The sequence below is a fragment of the Hypomesus transpacificus genome, chromosome 11 (genome assembly GCF_021917145.1).
Source record: "Hypomesus transpacificus isolate Combined female chromosome 11, fHypTra1, whole genome shotgun sequence".
In the NCBI taxonomy this organism is placed as follows: domain Eukaryota; kingdom Metazoa; phylum Chordata; class Actinopteri; order Osmeriformes; family Osmeridae; genus Hypomesus; species Hypomesus transpacificus.
The window spans coordinates 10,736,439-10,757,141 of record NC_061070.1 but is presented as its reverse complement, the minus strand read 5'-3'; the positions used below and the strand labels follow the sequence as shown (position 1 = coordinate 10,757,141).

The following is a 20,703-nucleotide window of genomic DNA, read 5'->3' as shown; positions in this document are numbered from 1 at the left end:
ATCCCCCTATTCGGAGTGTGCAGAACGGTCTGAGTGACTAAGCCGATGTTATTGGTGCAGAGTGTTCAGAGCCCGCTCCGTCTCCGCCCCCCCCCAGGGCCCTGGGTGCTGACGTGAGGGCACACAGGGGGCCCAGCTCAGGGCTGCGAGCCTGCAGCGCTGTCTCCAAGGTGACTCCAAGGTGCGTTCCTGCGGCGAGGGGCTCAGGGGAGCTCACTGCTCCCCATGCAGGAGCACACCTCAAAGACACCGCAGGGTGAGTGCTGGATCTGCTGGTGCACTGGGGGGGGGGGGGGGGGGGGGAGGGCGGCATGTGTGTGTATGGAAGAAGGTGAGAAGGTCTCCGGGGAACGGTGCTTGTTATTGGTCAACTGTCGTCACCTCGTGGGTTGTATTGCTCGTTTATGACACGGCTGTTTCTTCATGCTGTAGAATGCCGCGTTCACTTGAATGGGGGCTTCCCAACGTTCTGCGGGCAATTATTTTTCGATAACTGACCGTTGCTATGTATAACTGACCGCTGTCAAGGGAAGTGGCCGTCTATCGTGGCACTCCGCAAGCAGTCCGGTAACTTTTCAACCCCAGCGTACTTCGTTGCTTAGCGACGTCAGCTGATTTGAAGCCTAAAGAATGTTCAACGTCTATGAAGTTCAACGTCTTTGGCAAACTATTTCTCTGCCAATCGACACTACGAATGGCAACAAATAAATTGTAAAAAGACACACTGGGTTTAGTTATTTTTCCGGCAAGTAGCCGTGTGTAATAAGCGGGATAATGTATAGAACGCCGTTGTCATTATCGGGAAAAGAAGCACCTTCAGAGCGAAGCCACGCCCCTCCTGGAACGTTCTATACATGATCCCTTTCGTGTGCGTGCGTGCTCACGTACTGTGTGCGTGAGTGTCGTCTACGATAAGGAGGTACGTGCGGCTGGACCTAACGTGCCTTCTGGATGTCCCCCCGGACAGCGTAGCATCGAACCCCCGAGCCTCTGACACCAAACGCCCGACTCAAGCCATGGATAATTAATGTCCAGACATCTCATGTAAGCAAGCATCCGATTGTTTGCTGGAGAAGGACACTCTGGGGGGGGGGGGGGGGGGGGGGGGGAGAGCAGTCAAACTGAGATGGTGGGGGGAGGGGGAGACTAAAACACAGATGCTACAGGCCCTTCTAGTCTAAAGACGAGAGATTCTCCTCCTCCTCCTCAGTGAGTCACTGAGCGGTGCGCTGCTCATAAACACTGATGAAAAGAGCAGTCGGCCTGTTTGGAGGCGACCTGCTATTTAACCTGCCGGCACGGCCTGGCTCTGAAGAGGATTGGCTGCTTGTAAAAGGGGTGTCATTCACACGAAGGAGGTTGGGCACCTGTTTTCGTTGCTTGAGAGGCTACGGAAGACGAGAGAGGCCTTTTCTCCTCTACGGCGACGCTGGTGTTGGGGGGGGGGGGACCCAGCCCACCGAAAGGGGATTGGAAATCCCGCTCGAGACATTCTGCTGCGTTTGAGTGCCGTCGTTGTGACACGCTGCCAGTCCAGTCTAACGCAAGGCAGGTCTTAACCAGAGTACATGACTCATTAAACACAACCTTGACTCACACACCTCAGACTGGTCCAAACCAGTACGACCGGTCTGAACCCATGTGGGCGTTTTTTCCTCCCCCTGCTAAGATCCAGTTTGTCCAGTTGAAGTGTGTGTGTGTGTGTGTTGCTGCTTACCAGAGGAGGTGGTGGAGATGTAGTGCACCATCTGAATGAAGGGCAGTGGGTCAGAGGAGGCTCCACAGCTGCTGCACACACACTGCAAACAGAGACACACACGCACGGTGAGGGTGACACCCTCTCGCCGCCAGCGACGCCCCTCTTAAGAGGGCCCGAAGTATTCCCTGACTTGACGTTAACGATGGAGTGGATCCTCTTAGAAGCGGTGAGAGACACCACATGGCGTGGCTGTGTGTTGGGTCTTTTTGGCGAGGCAGTAACGGGGGGTTTTCTTTTCGGGCGGCTGTGGGGGCACACCTGTTCGAAGAGTGTCATGGCGAACTTCTGGTGTGGGATGCAGTGCTTGGCAGTGCAGATGTCCTCCTTGGTCTCATCCGAGATGTGGAAATGGATCCGCATCAAGATGTTTTCCTGTGGGGTGGGGGTGGGCGGGGGAGAGAGAGAGAGACGAAAACAAGAGGAGAGAAGATAAGTCTGTGTGTGGTTCTGTGGATCTCTCAGTCTGCAAAACCGTCGAATGACGTGTGTGTGTGTTTGCATTGTTTCTCAATCAAGTCCGTTGTGCCTCCTGAACAACCCGGAATGCTCTCAGCAGAGCAGGGAGCTCCTGCACCCCCCCCCCCCCCCCCCCCCCCCCCCCCGGGGCTCCCTGCTTCTTGGCTGGGTGATTTATCGTCTGCTAACTGCAGGTAGGCAAGTCTCCGGAGCGCTGCGGAGCCTTTTCACACAGACGCTGGGGTGCTGGGGTGCTGCGGAGCGCCTCTCTGCTGGGAGGGTCCCCAGGTACGCTCAGCAGCATCTGGTGCACTCCTCTCCTCTCCTCCAGCCTCTCCTCCGTCCCCTCCTCTGCGCTGTATTCATCTCCTCCTCCTCCCCACGGGCCTTTCCTCCATCCTTCCTCCTCCGCGTTCATTCCCTTTCTTTCCCTTCCAGCCTCTCTACTCCCCTCCTTCCCCCCCCCACCCCCCTACCCCTGGCCCCTTCTCCATACCCCCCCCCCCCTCCTCCGCATGCGTCCCCCCTCCTCCAGCCCCCTCCTCCCCAAAGCCTTCTGGCCTGCAGTCACAGTCAAACACCAAATACGACTAACGCCAAAAAACAAACCCTGTTCTGCAGTTCTCCGTGTTCACAGTTGTCAGCAAGCACATGCGGCTCGGGCTGCTTCACTAGCAGAATGGAGGGATGAGGAAGGAGGCAAAAAATGGTGTGAGAGAGATGGTGTGTGTGAGAGAGAGATGGTGTGTGTGAGTGAGAGAGAGAGAGGGTGAGAGAAAGAGAGAGAGAGAGAAGGGGAGAGAGAGAGACAAACTGGATATACAAGGACGGGGGACTGGAGGCTGATCTGAAGTTCTGGAACCACGGTCGAGCCGAGAGTGAACGACGAGATCAATCAAGGAGGAGTAAAGACACGAGTGAAGGCTGGGAAGCAGTAAGGGGGGGGTGTTCCTTACGAAGCACTCGGCAGCGTCGTCCATGATGCCCAGCTGGAAGCGCTGCTCGTCCTGGAAGGTCTTGGCCAGGGCGCTGCGCAGGGCGTCCGACGGCAGCACCTTCTCACTGCTGAACTGGAACTGAGCGAAGATGCTCTGGAACGGACGAGAGGCGACAGTGGGGTTAGTGAGGGCGCAGAGCTGTGTGGACCAGAGAGGGCGACCCCCCCCCCCCCCCCCCCAAAAAAAAAAAAACATCAACATCAACACCCTTAGACACAGCAAAGACATGTTTTCTTCAGTCAGTTCTCAACTTCAAACTTAAGACTCCCTGACCCATGTTAACCCCGACAGCAGCTCCTCTTAATGCACTGTATCACAGTGAGGGAGGGAGATATACTGGGTGAGTAAAGGCTAATGGCCTCCAGTAGTTCTCAAGTCTTGCTGACTTGCCGCGTGTCAGCGAGGGACTCGTGGTATAACTAGCTACCAGCCAGCGCGTACGAAAATAAAACCCTGATCTCAAACCAACCATCTTTCTGTGTTTACTTTGGAGCCGCGGAAAAAAAACTCTCACCAGGGCTCAGCCGTGCTGGGAGAGGCGAGAGGGGGGTGCAGGAGAGCTCGCGTGTCGCTTCAAAGCGTGGTCGAATGTGAACTGGTCCTCTTTGGATTCCCAGGGCATCAAAGTGGACACCAAGAGAGAAGCTGGCTTCTCAACTACTGAGCACCCCCTGTCCCCCCCCCCCCCCTTCTTTGGACTTAGAAACACCCAGGCATGCCATGAGAAGAGAGGTGCTATACGTGTGCACACATGCAAGGATCCTGACGCACGCACACACACACACACCTTATGCCTTTCGCTACGCACCTCAACTTATCTTGCATTAGCGAGAACGAGATGAAGAGGTTGGCGTATGAGCACGCAGGGAACAGGAGAGAGAGGGGGGAGAGAGAGGGGGGAGAGAGAGAGGGGGGAGAGAGAGAGAGAAAGGAGCGGGGGAGGATGGATGATCATAGCCTTATAATTGTGTTCAAATTAAATGGCTGGCAGAGATGGCCTGTAATCGACCCCAGAAATGAGCCCTGCTGAATTCTGATAAGCAGACAGAGACACACACATGGCAGAGAAAAGGAGAGAGCAGGACAAATGGTAGAGAGAGAGAGAAGTAGAGAGAGAGAAAGAGAGAGAGAGAGAGAAGTAGAGAGAGAGAGAAGTAGAGAGAGAGAGAGAGAGAGAGAGAGAGAGAGAGAGAGAGAGAGAGAGAGAGAGAGAGAGATACACAAGATAAAACAAGGAAGTGCACAGGTCTAGAAGGTCGTGAAACAAAGCAGAGATGAGGAACAGAGAGACCCTCAGGAGGATGGGAGGAGAGACCAGAGGAGCCAGAGCCGAGCATCTTTCATGAGCACCCAGTCTCCCTGACATGTCATCCCCACATCAGGTAGACCTGGGAGAATAGCCTGCTCCAGCGGTCAGGAAAAGCATTCCCGCAGAATAACTCCCAGCAGAGAGAGAGAGAGAGAGGGGAGAGAGAGAGAGAGAGAGAGAGAGAGAGAGAGAGAGAAAGAGAGAGGGGGAGAGAGAGAGCATTAAAGCTGCATCTGTGAGATGACTCCCACATGACTGAGAGAAGTATGTGTGCCGAGTACCATCTAGTAGCCACTCAAAAAGCCCTCGTCTCTGTTGAGAGTGTGTGTGCGTGCGTGCGTGTGCGCTCGGCCAGCCTGATTTCTTGGTAAAGAAACACGGTCGTTTAGCAGAATATGGCCGACTGGAAGATTGAATATCGGTCGTACTCTCTACGTGTCTGCCTCTCTCTCCGTCGGCCACTCTCTCTCTCTCAGACAGTGACAGTCACGGTAATCAAGAGAGAGCAGTCAGGCGGAGTGTGTGTGTGTGCGTGTGTAACAGTCTCCACAGCAGCCAGACACAGAGAGGCAGGCTGAGGTAGAGCTGGGCATGGGAAAGCAGCTGTGCCATTTCCAACTGAGTTATTGAACTCCTGATGGAAAGAGCCACTGGCATTCCTGTTGCACATGAGATGGAATGCAATAAAATAGAGGGGGGTAAAAGAGAGAGGAAGAGAGAGAGAGAGAGAGGTTGATCAGTGGGCTAGACCCAGTGATCTACACCTACAAGCCTGTCCAGACCAAGACAGATCTGCACTCCATAATCCATAACCAATGAGCAGAGATCCAACCACTTTGCTAGTCTACACACCAGGGAGTTCGACTGTCAGCCCTGACCATCCACATGCTGAAACCGGCACTGCAAAGACAGCAGGAAAAACTCCCACTCTAAGGGAGCTAAGAGCAGCGGCCATATATAAAGAGAACATGTAACATATACATTTAACAGCAATTCATGACAATTCACGTTCCTTCAGAACACTTCAAGATCTATGATTACTGTAGGCAAAGTACAGACAAAATAATCATAAATGAATACATCTAAAGACGAGTTGTTCATCTTTCGGTGGGCACGTATGGAGTTTCTCTACAGTAGGCTAAACACGGCCCCGCCCCTCCCAGAACACAGCCCCCAGGCCCCGCCCCTCCCAGAGCCTCAGGCCCGCTCACCTTCAGAGCACAGAAGATGCACGAGTCCTCCATGCACTTGTGCGTGGTCAGCTGCCGGAAGCTTCTGCGAAAGATATCCAGGTGCCAGAGAACCTGTGGAAGGCAGAGGAAGAGGAAGAGTGAACAACAACACAAACAGACTCCAGGATCTAAGACGCCATTACGGTCAAACTCTCTCTCTGTGGAGAGAGAACAAGCCGAGGTGTGTAAAGGCTGACACGGCTAGTTGGCGGAAAGTCAAGCCGACCGTCGAGAAACCGCCGATTTGAGCCTGCTTCGGATGCCACTCGTCCTCTCACCGCGGGTCAAACTCTCGCCATCAAAAATTCAACGAGCGAGCGAGGGATCCGTCTGTGCCACAAAGTAAGTGCTGCTCTGTGTCGTCGCCTGCTATGCCACAAAGTAAGTGCTGCTCTGTGTCGTCACCTGCTATGCCACAAAGTAAGTGCTGCTGTGTCGTCGCCTGCTGTCGCCTTTCCCACCCCCACCCTCCGAGGGAGGGGGGGATTTTGCTGCTCTGAAAGTCGGCAGCTTTCACAGATACCGGACCCCCTTTTGGAGATCAAAGAAGGGTCGAGCACCAAAACGGGTGGAATTCCCTCTTCGAATTCCCTCCAACCCCGTTAGTGGTGTTAAAGGATGGCCCTGTCTAATGCGCTGGTTATACAACCGCAGCGCTGCAGTCCAATCGCCTGTTGGCCCAGTGTCTACCGCCGCTGCCCTTGGGCTGGAACAACCAATGGGGAGAGGGCAGGTTAGTGGCAAATCAGATCCCCTGATGCCCCCCTCTCGCTTGTAATCCCCTCAGCAGGGAAGGAATCCTGCACGCCTCACCAGGAGCCAGGAGGGAATGAGGGATAGCAGATAGAGAGCACAGAGGGCTTTACACAGGAAACAAATATATAGAGACAGCGAGAGAGAGACAGCGAGAGAGAGCGAGACACAGAGTGATACAGAAAGAGAGAGCGAGAGATTGTGTGTGTTTTTCTGGAGCACCAGGTTCTTACAGAAGCCCATCAGGTCAAGGTATGTACGCTTGCCCAGGTCGGGGATGCGGGGCGTCAGCGGAACAAACGCGGCCCTTGCGCTTTCCCGTCGGGCACCTCCTTCGCATCCCCTCTCCCATCTGGCCCCCCTGCCCGAGCTGCCCGTCCCCACCTGGCCACCTACGTGGCCCCATGTGCCCCGTGCCGGTGCCAGGCTGCCACGTCCACACGCCACAGAGGTGAATTATGGAGAGGTCTGTCACTTTCCGTTAGAGTCCCCATACCCTGCTCCCCTTCCTGGAGGCTCTCTCCTCTGATACCTCCAACGGACAACGGCTCGCATCGACTCACGGCCGCCTCCCGCTCTGAAACGAACGAGATCGAAGTCCTACGTGAGAAAAACACGGGGCCCCAACGGTCACCTTCAAATCAGGGTCATCCAAACAAACAGAATTGACCTAGAAAAAAGGGTCTCCAGAGGTTAATATGACTGAACCCTAGTGAACCGTTGGAACGGTTTGTAATTACTGATGGACTCCATCGACCTCTAGGCTAGAGGCTCCCGCAGCCCAGCGGGAACAATGCTACGGGTACATGCATGCTGCCTGAACAATGGAGCTGTGCGGATGCGTCAGAAGGAAAACACAATACCATGGTCTGTCCATTTTAAAAGGACGTGAGCTCATGGTAGCTGATGTAGGCTATAAGATGTTTGCTTGGGGCTGCAGCAGAAAAGCATTCAGCGGGCAGATTTGTTTTCACTGCACAGCCCTAAACTTTGAGCTGTGTTTTGTCCAATTTCTTCACACCCCTCGCGTTGTGTCCAGCTCTCCCTCGCAGCAGTGTACCACAGGGACACAGATCTTAGCCCGAGGCTCAATGGACACTCGCAGAAACAGACACTGCGAATCGGGATTCCCAATGAGGAGCTCTATCCGCATCTCGTGGTGAGACATCTCTGACTGCAGAGAGCGACAGCCACACATCTAAACCTCCCAGGACTAAGACGGTAAGACGCCTTGACGGTGGGCAGGGGAAATGGTTTCATAACAGAACCACACACGCCACCATCTGGAGACCGCATCAGAGCGGCACGAACGAGTAAGGGCATGTTGGGTTATCTACGCATCAACTCCAGAACGATCACGTTAGACCATTTAAAGCCAGACGCATGCCCTCCACACAGAGACGAGAGATGCCAGAGAACATCCTCATTTTCCACAGCAAACATTCGCTTTCTTCACCAAATGGAAAACCAGAGTAAATATTTACGAAAATACTTCCAACCGTAACCTTTTGGAAGAAGTCTATTAAACGGGAGAACGTTGGCATTTCCTCTCAAGCGGAAGCGGTGGAATTCCTCCAATGCAGAGGAGGAATGGCGGAATTCATCCCAGCTGTATTTCTATGAACCCCCTGTGGTTTTGCTCCTCTCTGTGTGACCCCGCGTCCCTGATAATGCTTTCTATCAGTCAATCATAACCACCATCACTTGCGCTGAAAAGAATTTCCAGGGAAGGCATCCAAGAGCGCTAGACAAGAGAGCGTGATGAAAGGCAGAGAAGAGCTGCCTGGAAGAGATGCAAATCGATGATATAACAACCCCCCCCCCCCCCCCAAAAAAAAGCACAATTTCAACCTTAATGCTGCCATGACGACAGCACTCAAGGCAGGATTAGCAGATTAAGCTGCAGCAGAGGAAGGGGGGGGGGGGGGGGTCAGGGAGTACTCAGGAAGGTTGAAACAGAAACTTTGGACGAAAACAAGCAGAAAAAATAAAAGAAAAAAAGAATCATCAAAATAAGTGCTTTCTCTCTGTTTTCCAAAGGCGCACTGCATTAGGTCGACATCTTTGAACCTCCTCGATCCAAACGGCCAGGCGGCTGTAGCCGGCAGTGGGCCTCCCAAGCCTCCAGCCTGTGTGCACGGCAACTCCGTGCCATCAATCAGCCGCAGCATTGACTGATTTACTCTTCCCATCAGGTAGGCAGCAGAAGAGCCCCAGACACAGCAGCAGGGGGAAGGGCTGCCTGGTCCCAGGTCTCTCCCTCAGCCGTGATTTAGGACGCGCCACGCGGCCAACGACAGCTCCGATAGCGAGGGTGTTGGTGCACACTTGCCAGCCTCTTAGGCTGATGATCGATAGGGTCCCTGGCATTCCCCGACTTCAGAGAGAGCAGTTGGGTAAAAGTTTGGTAAAAGTTGGGCCCGTGTACTTATCGGTGTCACAGTGCACCGTACGGTATTGCGTTTCCAATTTGATAGGAGGTGAGCAATGAAACACCAGAAAAAGCATAATGAGATGGAGGATCATATGTGCATATTGTGCAATCAGCAGTTTTCGATTGGCTTTTTTCCTGCCTTTGCAGTGCCCTCCTGCCAGGTCCAATATGTTCCTGAGCATCAAGACTGCAGTCGAGCGGGATCTTTTCCTGACCCCCGCTGCTACGCTAGGTATCTTACTTTGGAATGGTCTGTTTGTTAGACGGCAGCCTAATGTGGGCAGCCAATAAAACACTGCCACATGGAACACAGGGATCAACAGGGGAGGGGGGTCCTGAGCAGACGGGTGCCTGGACGGTAGCAAGGGGGCACAGCTGCTCGTTACGCCGATGTTCCAGCGACGTTACAGCACTCTCCCTCACCTTGATCGCACGTCACGGCAAAACGCCGCCGCCCTTCTCCGGGGCCCCAACTCTGCAATTCACGACTGTGCCATTTCTACACGCCTCGAGGGACCCGGAACCAAAAAGGTACCTTTGACTATCCTTGTGTAACAATTTTGCGACAAATCGCTCACCGTCCAAAGACATTCAAGGTTTCGCAGGAACTACTATGAGGTTTCTTGTGTCCAAGTTCGGCGTGCCCTAGTTGGACCGCCGAGCCAGGTTATTGGCGGAGATCTGCACGTGAGCGGCAAAGATGCACAGATGCCGTTCTTCCAGCAGCCCCGGGGCAATCTCCCGGGTCTGGTACTCCCCATGCCGGAGAAACGAGGCCAGGAAAGAGGAGAGGATGGGGAGGCTGGGGAACAGGACACAGTCATGCAAGCTGGACAGCTCTGGAGGAAGGCGATAGCCCCGGCAGAACAAAATGCAGCCAATTTGTTTCTGCCCTTATCATGAAAGCACATGGGGGGGGGGGGGGGGGGGGGGGGGGGGGGGGGGGGGAGAGGGAGAGGCCAGGAAGGAGAGAGGGACGGAAAAAAACAGAATCGAGGGAGGGAGGATGGAAGAGAGGGAAAGCAGTGTTGAGCACCAGGACATCTGTTTCCTGAGGTGGGATGTCAGGTGATATATTACTCATGTTTTACCAACATGGTGCACAATCAACCGGCTGCAAGGGAGGTTTGATGCTCCATGTTACATCTTGGGGATTATAGTGGGCAAGTTGCATGAACATATGGTGCCAATGCCATGGAGCTAGTACACAGATGATTCTGACTCGACAACATTGCTGCAAAACATGACTAAGAGCCTGCCACGAGGGAGAATGATGACATGGTGTGTGGATATTTCCCAGACTCTCATCAGCAAGGAGTTTAAAGAGCTGGTGGTGACGTGGGTGGGTGAGATGCCGTTTTTCAGATGGGAGGTTTTGTTCCATTTCCGATAATGCTCGAGTTCCCAAAATATACACAATGAACATTCATTTCTGACAATTCCATTTGATTGTCTTCACTTTGCCATTTTTCCATCTGAAAGAATTTGCCGACAGTAGACAGATACCACAATGCTGAATATGTTTTCCCTACAATGAGGGAAAAGGATTGTGAACCTTAGAAAATGGAATTGCCTAGTTCAGATGGAACACCGGGTCCTCTGCTGGGAAATGGGACAGCGTATAAAAGACTGACATGATCTGCCCCCGGGATTTATAGCCTATTCAATGAACCGTTCAATTCAATGCCACTTACATACTCCTTTGCCCCCTTCTCTTCCCAACACAGCTTTAATAGGAGCTGCTCAATTGCTTCATCTATTAAAACCAGATATCTACAGACAGCACAGACCATTTCCTGCTAGTCAGACCCATATGTGAAAAAGAAAAGATCAGTCAAGATGAAAAAGAGCAGAAATGAAGAACACATGCCAACTGAGTGGAAAATGGGCAGAGGGAAGGATTGTTCATCTAGAATACATTAACATGATAAAAAGCATCAATCAAATCATTCAGGACCAAAATCCTCACTGCCTTGTAAAAAATGGATAAACCTGAACTATTGTGTTGACGGTGAAGAATCTTTTTTTTTTCTTCTTTGGAATGCGTCTAGATTCACACCATTCTGTGTTTACCCAGTCAAGACATTTCTTTGGGATGCCTCTTACAAGACAGGAAGCTCTGAGAGTTGGCAGTCCATCATCTGAACTGGGTCATAAGGGTGAGTTGTAACAAGATGGGTGTTTACAAACACGTCTGCAGACGCTACCTTTTTCCTTCCTCACTTGATTTCCTGCATCTCGTTTCCTGGGGAAGCTAACCCTGACGGCTTCTCATTTGCTGGCTTGTGCTTGGATGGTTGTCATCACACGGATGCAAGGTGTTCAGAAGACAGATCGAGAAATGTTTCCAGGTCAAGAATGGAACTTTCTTAAAAAGCTGAATTCCTAAACCAAGTCGAGGCAGGGTTCACCCTAAACCTAACCCTAAAAGTTGAATTTGAATCAAAATGTCTGGGATGTGGGCTGACCTGTTAAGTAGACATCATCTTATAAGTTGAGCTGAGGTTAGGCTATACTTCTGATGGGCCTGTTTGAGAGCAGGTCTCGGCTTGGGCTAAGGTAGAGCCCGATGGGTGTGTGTGTGAGTGAGTGAGTGAGTGAGTGAGTGAGTGAGTGATTGAGAAAGAGAGAGAGAGAAAGAGAGAGACGGGGACGGAGACAGAGACCCATATCTACCTCCATCCTTCAACAGTTTGTGTCAAATCCTATCTGACAGGGTGTGGGGAGCATAGAGTTCCTCACAAGAGAAGCGGGGGAAGCACTCTACTCCTCCTCCAAGTGAGAAGCACTGAGACTCTTATCTAAGGCTGTATGGCAGCAAGCTACCACAGGTTTCAATAATCCTTTCCTCCAAGAGGTTTCCTGATTATAGGGTTGAAATGAAGTTCAGAAGGAGCGTACTTCACAATGGTTTATGATTTGTGAAGGGTAAGATGGTATGAGTAACTGTAGAAGGATGGTCTGGGGATACATCACAGCAGGGGGTAAAAGTTGTCAATGAATGAAAATGCAAGTGTTTAAGTTATCCTACTACTTAGCTACTGTCTGCCCTTGATTCCCAACAAAACTCTCAACTTCTTTAAGAAAGTTCTAATCCATTAAGCCTTCCACATTGAGGGTGGGGGAAAATAAAGTTTAAAAAAAAGAAAGACCTTAATGAAGTCTAGTTAACAAACACAGCATTTAATTTTCATACAAAAAATTACTGTTTTCGCCCCCGGGTTTTCAATTCGCTGTATTTGCACATTGTTATGGCTGGCAGCGGCAGACAATACATTATCAGCTCCCCCCCCTCTGTCTCCTGACTCACAACTGACACTAATATGTAGCTTTGGAGGTATTATCAGGCATATAAGCCTCTGAAGTTCTATATGGCTGATTATATGGTAATCCTAAAAATAGAGGGGGGGGGGAAACTAATGACAGGTTGTTTAGCCGGGGTAATTATGGCACAGTGGAAGCATCTGTCTGACAGTTGTTTATGGGGTCCAAGACGCAGACGACTGCCTGCCTGGGAGGCTCCGTGGTAAGCCTCGTAGACGCCTAGAACCCCCCCCCCCCAAAGCCCCGCCCCTCCCCTCCCTCTAGACCCCATGCTTGAGTGAATATGGAAAGAGGGTCTGATGATGACTGCATGGGTTGAAGTCCTATCGTTTTCCGGCTAAACCCGATTTCTGAAGCCAGAATTAGTCTATTCAGGTGGAGCCCCCGAAGAATGAGAGTAATTAGGACCGGACTCTGGAGCCACTCGGTTAAGTTGTAGGAGGGCTGCATTCAGAACTAATTGGGGGTTATTTAGGTTTTATTCTTCAGACCTCACTGTAATGTCATGTGAGTTAACCTAAACCCTAACAGAGTTCACCTCAGCCCATAGGTAGAGAGGGACAGAGAAGAGGACTGGGTTTCTGTGTGTGTGTGTGTTTCTCTGCATGCTGTCAGTCATGCCAGTGTGACTGCGTGTGTCCATCCTACCTGCAGTGCACTATTGAGGAAACAGCTGTTCTGGCCAGGCTCGTTGCTGAGGCCTTTGCTGGGGGCGATGGACGTCATGGTGCGCGGGGTAAAGATCCCCTGCAAGCCCCCGCTGCCAGACGCAAAGTAGTTCCTTTTCCACGACATGGTCCTTGCTGAGAGTTAGTTCTCTCGTTGATCAACACTCAACCGTCCCGCCCGTGTGACGAAGCACATTGGGCCATGTCTTTAGATTGAAATAAAGAAATAAAAAGAGCAAAAAACACTGAAAAACAATTGTGGGGGTCCAAAAGACGGTTAATTGTGTTGCAATCCAGTATTTTACACAGAAGTCCAAGTCTGCCAAGTATAAAACAGAGTGCTCAGTCTTCCTCACGTCCTCAGAGGAAGAGAGCGAGAGAGATAAGTGTGAGTGGAATCTCCCCGAGGTTCAACACCCGTCTGCTATCTTTCACACCCCTCTCTCTCGTTCAGTCGCTCCACAGCCCCTCCTTCCTCGGACCATCTTGTGGAATCTCACAATATTCTGACACCGGGGGGGGGGGGGGGGCTCTCTGGTGCTGGTCGTTCCCGCAGGTGGCCGACCTTCCCCTGGATCTTTACAGCCAGCGTCCAAGACGACCTCAACACCTCATTAACAGACAGCAGACCTCCACTGAGACGGGGGGGGGCGACAGGGAGCGAGGACGAAAAGTCGGAGGTCAGGGTCTGGTCCCCTCTGCTCTTTCCAGCGGCTGAATGGATCCGCGGCTTCTCAGTTTGCACAAGGGGCAGATCTGCAGGGGGATGAGAAAGAGGACAAGTTTATGCGTGTGTTCCCTTCGTGGGCCCCGCTCCAGCCGTGTCTCCTGTCCGCTTCAATCCCTCTGCCACACTGAAGGGGCAATCAAGGAGGGACATATTGACAATCCTAACCCCGAGTTCCCTCTTCCCCCTCTGTTCTCCGTATGCCCTGTTCTTTCAACATGCAGGCCCTATCACCATTGTGGTTGGAGGAGAAAGGGGCGGGGATCGGACTGGGGGCAGGCATTAGCTGACAGTAAATTCTCTTTGCTTGGAGTTGAGGCGGGAGCATTCTCAACTGAACTGACCCCCCTCATCCCCACCCCTCTACCTGGCGTAAACTGTACATACATGTGCCTGGGAGACACACACCCACACAATTACAGCTTGGGGAGAGTGCAGTTGAGACGTCGCTCTCGGAATTGTACAAAGGCTAAGGCCCTCTAATCAGACTTCTCCAGACAAGCTAAATAAAGACCCCAGTCAGGTGTACACAGTGGGGCGTCCAGTCCACGTGGACTAAGGAAAGGAGGAGGGAGGGATGATGACAGAGGTCTAGAGCCAAGGGTAGGCCAGTGCTGATCATGGCTAAATCATACTAGGCCTGTATCCAGTTAGCGGTACCTGATTCACTGTCTGACAGGGATAGACTCTAGCATAGCTCCCAAAAAATGGACATTGTAGCCAACTTATTACGCAGGAACAAAACAGCAACGCCCATACGCTTAGCAGAAGTTCAGTCATTTGAAGAAAGGGGGGAATAGGCCAACTACGGGATACTAAAGCACTTTATTGCTTCCTTTAGGGATCCCTAATGCCTATGGTAACAGTTATGATACTATGCAACATTTATACGCTTCCAGCGCTGGATTTCTGGGTGCCTGGCACTTTTAAAGAGTGGGCTTGTCTTCACCAGTCCATCCATCAGCACCGTGATGCTCTTTTAATGGTCAGACTTGGGGGCAGAGTGCCGGAGACGGGAAACAGAGTGAGAGAGAGAAAAAGGAATGATAGGCATGTCAGAAGATTTGAGAACAACTGAATGAGGCAAAGGAAAGAGGCAACCGCACGCATCCAAACTCTCACCAGCGTTTTAATTCAACGCCAGCCTGCTCTTATTTATGGCGATTGTCCTGTCTCTCCTCTCCTCTCTCTTTCCTGGGTGTGTGTTTACTCAGGGCTGAGTCATTGGCTAAACCTGCACTTGTGATATTACCAGACCACTTTCCTGTGTCTGACACCCACTGGCAGGATCCACTTGTGGTAGACACACACATAATAAACATACATCCCATGGAGAGTTTCATGTTTGCGCGCAAAGGAAAAACATAAATTCCTCATGAGTTGTGAAAAATTGATGAATCATTTGAGTCATGATCCCCGCTTCCTTTGTTATAAAACTGTTTGCGTTGTTGAATGGAACTTGCGTGGTGACTATTACTATGACTCAATGCTGTGGCATGCAAACAACAGTGGAATGTGATGGATGGGCCAAGGACTGTTAAATCTGGAATCCAAAAACATCACCCTCGTCACAAAGACCAAGGACGCCAAACTGTGGCACTAAATGGCATCATTCGACACTGCCGAATCTCGATACATAATGCAAAGTACCGCTGCCATAGGTAGGATCTTGGTGAATGCTAGCATAACCAACACCTATAATAACGTGTTTATGTGATGATAATCACTTCTACGTGTAAGGCTTTTTTAAACTCGGAACAAACCCATCCTCCTCCATCATTTTGCTGATGGTCTCAAATGTCCTTCTGCCAGACAAAAACAACAATTTCAGCAGTCTAAGGTGGGAGTAAGACATGCCTGAGACTCCTGCTCGCAGTCACACGCACACGTGAAGGGGGCATGCTGGGTTGAGTGGGGTTTCCTATACTGTAATCATCAGCTCACTTAAAGCGTTAACTGTAATTGGTCGGGGCGGATTGGAGTGCGTCCTCCTATAGCTGAATTGGTGTTGTTGTTGTTGTCGGTGAGGTGGATGATAGGGTGGCTGTGTGTGTCTCCTAAGCTGTTGTGGTGTGGTGGTCTGTGGTGGATGGGAGGGGGGGGGGGGGGTAGACCAGGGAGGGAGGCGTTGAGAGAGGCAGGTCATGCGGGCGGATTAGCCTGATCAGACGCTGCCTGGGATTAGTCTGTCTCGCTACTCGGGGATCTGTCTGGCTACCCACTCGTTAGCCCGCCTAGCCTAGCCTAGCCGTGAGAAAGCGAAGCTATTAGCCTGTGCTAGCCTCCCTTAGGTCTGCTGAAGTCCAGGAACAGGATGATGGCTGTGGCTCGTGACCACTGGAGCTGTGCAGTGGTAAACAACACCACATGGCCAGCTGGTGGAGGCAGCCCATGGGGCAGGGAGCAGCCTGTAAGCAGCCTGTAAGCAGCCTGTATGCAGCCTGTAAGCAGCCTGTAAGCAGCCTGTAAAGAGGCCTGTCTAGGAATCCATCAGAGGGATAGGGTTTTAAAAGCCCTCAACAGTAACAAGATATGTCTGGTTCTCAGTGTACTGATTACGCTGATTAAATGCACAAAATGTTTGTTTACTTATTTTAGGCTATAGTTTGTATAGCCTAAAATACAATACACAAAAGCCTGCTATACACAATTATTATTGCAAACTGATAGTGACTTGCAAACTTGATAGTGGCCTGACTCTCAAAGCCACTGAGAGGAGCCTGGTGTTTAAATCCATGTGTTGGCCAACATTAGATTTTTCTATTCCATTATGGTGGGAATCCAAAGTTAAAGTTATCACAAGGCACACATGGACTATCGGGAGAAACATAACATAGCTCATTCAACCTCCACACACACACACACACAAAATGTGAAGCGTAGCCATGACTCAGGGATGATGGCCCCCATTGCCTGGCAACAGGCTGTCACATCTGATCAGTGCGCTTGGCCTGGGTGAGAACAGGCCGGCCCATCTGACCAGGAGGCATGTTGACATGCTTGCATCAATCAGCCCGCCGCGTCACATCATGTCCAGGCCAGCCCCCCCCGCCCTCAACCAGCCAGGAAGCAGAAGGCTGGGTGACTGCCCACATTAACACACACACACACACAAAACCACATATGCACATTTATACAAACACACACACACACGCACACAACAGCCATCGAGAGGAATCCCAATCATCCCTAATAGTCTTAGATTGGCGTTAAGGTCTAAATGAAAAAGTGTGGAAGTACAGCACATGGTAGGGGGCTGAGGAGTTAGTTGCCTTTACCACAAAGTCCAACACATTTGCATATAAATGAAACAGGCTGATAATGATGACGGTCCTCATAAACATGGCAAGGTCTTTGTCAAACCCAAGTGGCACAGTGATTCTAAATTCCATCAAGCTTTGAGCCAGGGTGAGGGGGGGGGAAGGGGGGGGGGGGGGGGAAGGGAGCTGTGGGGAGCGAGGAGTGGGGAGTGACCCACCGATTTTCAAACAAATGTGATTGTCGGTTGAGCGAGAAGGAGGAGCTGGCTTCTGGCGAGGCCAAATAGCCCTGGTTGAAATGTACAGGGCGCCTAGGATCATGTCACCCATGGGGGCTGCATACAAATCAGAGGAACAGAGAGGGGAAATTGTTTTTAAAAAGGCTCACATCAAATGAACCCATCTTTATGTCCCGTGAAAAACCATTAGGGTGAAAGAGCAGTATCAATAATGACAAAACGCTGGTAAGCTAAAGAGCGTTATACTATTGTGAGCACACGAGGATTAGGTCAATGAGCCTTAAAAAGGAGCTCCTTTGCAAAAATCCATTATTAACGAGGGGCATGAAAGCTAATGTCTTTTACACACATGCTTACCCATGCACAAAGCTCCCCTTCCATGTAATCTTGCATAAAGACTGTTTATCATTATCTCTTTACAGGTAGACTGGGTCCTGACTGTGATGAGGGGCAGATTTGGCGGGAAGATGTTACGCAACAACATACCAGTCCATGGCTGCCGCCCCTCCTCCCCTAATCACCGCTAATGCCTCGGGGCTGGCGCGCCTCCAGCACCACGCTGCTACTTTGCCAAGCTGGCATGGCCCTGTGCCAGGGGCAGCCCTCCACTGGGACCAAGCCAACAGGGAACCAGGGGAGAGGAGTGGTGGTGGTAGATGTACAGGACAGGGAGATGACCGGAGACATTCCACTCTTTTCAGCCTCATGCATCTACTCCATACAAGTCAACTGCAGACCAGACTAGGCTGGTTGAATCTGAACAAGGCCTAACAGCATCATGTCCATTTGTGGCGGAGGGGGGGGAAGGATCCTGTGTTATTCTACTAAAGTAGCACTGGCAGGTGACAATTCTTACCATTTAGATTTGTCTCGTCTCCTATGAGTTTCTGAACCTTCCTTTTGACTGCGCATGGCTTGGCCTTTTCACGCTGGCTTCCACATTCCCGCCACATAAAAAAGAGGCTATAAAAGAGTCTCACTGCCAAGCAACCACGCACCCCCGGACTGAACTGACAGTCAAATCCTGGGTTACTGGGAATGTTCTTGGCCGCCGCTGCCAAAGCAGTGGTCTTAAGATCCTCCAGTGACACATGAAAATGGGAGTCCTGCTGATGGGAAGCCCACCACAATTAAAACAAGCCAGGTCTCTGAAGGATCCTGGCTTGCACTTCTGAGTCAAATCACAGAGGAGACCGGGGTCACTATGACAAAAAGAAGAACTGCGATCTTTGAACGAGAAAGCCAAGAATACTTGGTCGAAACAACGGGGAAAAGGTCACTCGGAAGTACAGAGAATTACAAGTGAATCCAGGGCTGTGCTACAGCTGGTTGACTTGGGGAGCTAGCTCGCTAGGCAAACTACTACCGTTTAGGCTAAACCCTCCGACCAGGAGACACATAAAACATCTGTCCCCCGGCTTGCATGCTAGTAAATCTGGGCTGTTGGGCTTTTAATCTGCCCTTCTCTGTAATTGTCTTAATGTGGCATTACTGTATATGTAATCTGACCCACCCCGTTTCACATTACATTATGTTGAAACATAGAGATTTACCCACTTAAAGGGGGGGGGGGGGGGGGTGGCCTTCCATATTTTATGTGGTTGGTTACTGTGAATCACAGCCCATGCACTGGCGACAAAGCAGAATTAAACAAACGCTGCCAAAAAAGCTCTATCCCTCATCTCAGCGAGGGTCTAAATAAGGCTTACGTAAACTAAAGACTACTGTGACACGGATCTGTGTTCAAATGCTGTCATCAGCAACTGCAATTAACGACTGTTCAAATCTTACGGGATGCTGAGTCACTGCTTGTGTAGCCACATGGAGTCCAGGCCGGTGATGACTTGGGAGGGTAGGGGGGTAGGCTGAGGGGGATGGGGGTAGAGATGACACGACAGGGAGATTAGAAACGTGCTGTGGGGGGGGGTCACAGGAGGAGACGCGACACACATGCCTGGCTCAAATCACACCCGATGCACTGATGGTTTGTCGCACGCAACAAGCTGTCTGCACGCTATCAAAGCTCAGGCATAGAGTGTGTTTGTGTGTGTGTGGGTGGGGGGGGGGGTGGTAGCATGCAGAGGGAGGAGAGAATCACAGTCCTGTATTTACGCTCCAAAACAGGCCAGGTCGAGAAAGTGCCCGTTGCCGTGGAAACGGAACTGGGTGCTGCTTTAGGGAAATGACAGGAGCATGGGCAAGAGGGACATGGTCAACAGCCATCCATATTTTGAAGAAAAGTGCGAGACAGTCCAGAGCTAGCAGCAGGAGTCCGTGAGAAAACACACTCAATAGTTTTAGGTGACAGACGGAGACAGAGGCGAACAATCTGAAGGGACAGAAACAGACTTTTGGAGAGCAGGAGAGCCAAATTCAAGAGACAGGTGACAGCGACGTCACTCAGAAGGGAGGTAAAGTATTACCAAAAAAATATATCTGTAGAGTTTACTATGACGTTATGTGCAAAAGAGAGAGAGCAAAAGGGTCAAAGAAAGAACCAAGGAGTACGAATGAAGAACAGGACAAGTGAAAGAGAAAAACGGGACAGAGTTGAGTGGGATGAGCAGGATGAGCAGAGGGCATGGCAGCAATCACTCAGGTCAGATCAGAGGAGATGAGCCTTAGATGAGAGAGAGAGAGAGAGAGAGAGAGAGAGAGAGAGAGAGAGAGAGAGAGAGAGAGAGAGAGAGATAGACAGAGAGAGAGAGAGAGAGAGAGAGAGAGAGAGAGAGAGAGAGAGAGAGAGAGAGAGAGAGAGACAGAGAGACAGAGAGACAGAGAGACAGAGAGAGACAGAGAGAAACAGAGACAGAGAGAACTAGACGAGCGCAAGCAGAGAACAACGAAGAGGAGCTTCCCGGTTTTCAGCCACCACCTTCACCTGGCATGGAGCAGTCAGCACCACTTAGTCCTGGCACCCAGATCTGCTTATTCATTTGACCATCTGTAGGATGATGGGTCTCCTACACCACGGCCAAACAGACGTGTAATCTGACTGAGTCTCCGTCCAGCAGAGGAGGATAGAGGGATGGACAGGAGTCAGCACAGCAGAACACTGGATCAACATAATAAATCAGAGTGGCGTTCTGGTCATCAAAACAAGTCAAATGACTGGGGCTGATGTTGTTACACAACTCCACAACTGGAGAGTCCCTGGGGCACTTTGATCAATTTTCAAAAAGGTCCTAGCAGAAGCCATGTAGGGAGCCCCTTAATGATGCATTTGTGTGTTATGTTGAAGTGCAGCATCTTTCCGAAACATTGTGAGAGTTTGGGATGTAATCCAGTGCTCAGGCGTTATGGTTTTAATCCCCCACAACAATTTTAGTGTTTTGTCTGAATTAGGCATTTTCTCAGTGGAGAACTAAACCCTCAGTGCCATTTAAACATGGTATGAAAAAAAACACTGGCAGTGGTTTATATTATATGCTATATGGTTTATACATTATCGGAATTACAAAAAGCCCACACGAAAAGAAAAAAACGGACTCACCACATAGCACTGTGCCTAATCCTTAAAAATCCCACAAGAAGAAATGGATAC

General features: G+C 50.9%; 1 protein-coding gene across 1 annotated transcript in view; it reads right to left on the bottom strand.

Moving 5' to 3' along the window:
* Positions 1-13,450, bottom strand: part of usp54a (ubiquitin specific peptidase 54a) — a 26,631-nt gene extending 13,181 nt beyond the window's left edge. Inside the window, 6 exon segments of the mRNA XM_047028891.1 lie at positions 1,718-1,724; positions 1,727-1,799; positions 2,018-2,131; positions 3,172-3,306; positions 5,734-5,826; positions 12,914-13,450. Of these exon segments, the coding sequence (XP_046884847.1) occupies positions 1,718-1,724; positions 1,727-1,799; positions 2,018-2,131; positions 3,172-3,306; positions 5,734-5,826; positions 12,914-13,060 (569 nt within the window). The 5' untranslated portion in view covers positions 13,061-13,450.
* Between the last annotated feature and the right edge of the window lie 7,253 nt (positions 13,451-20,703).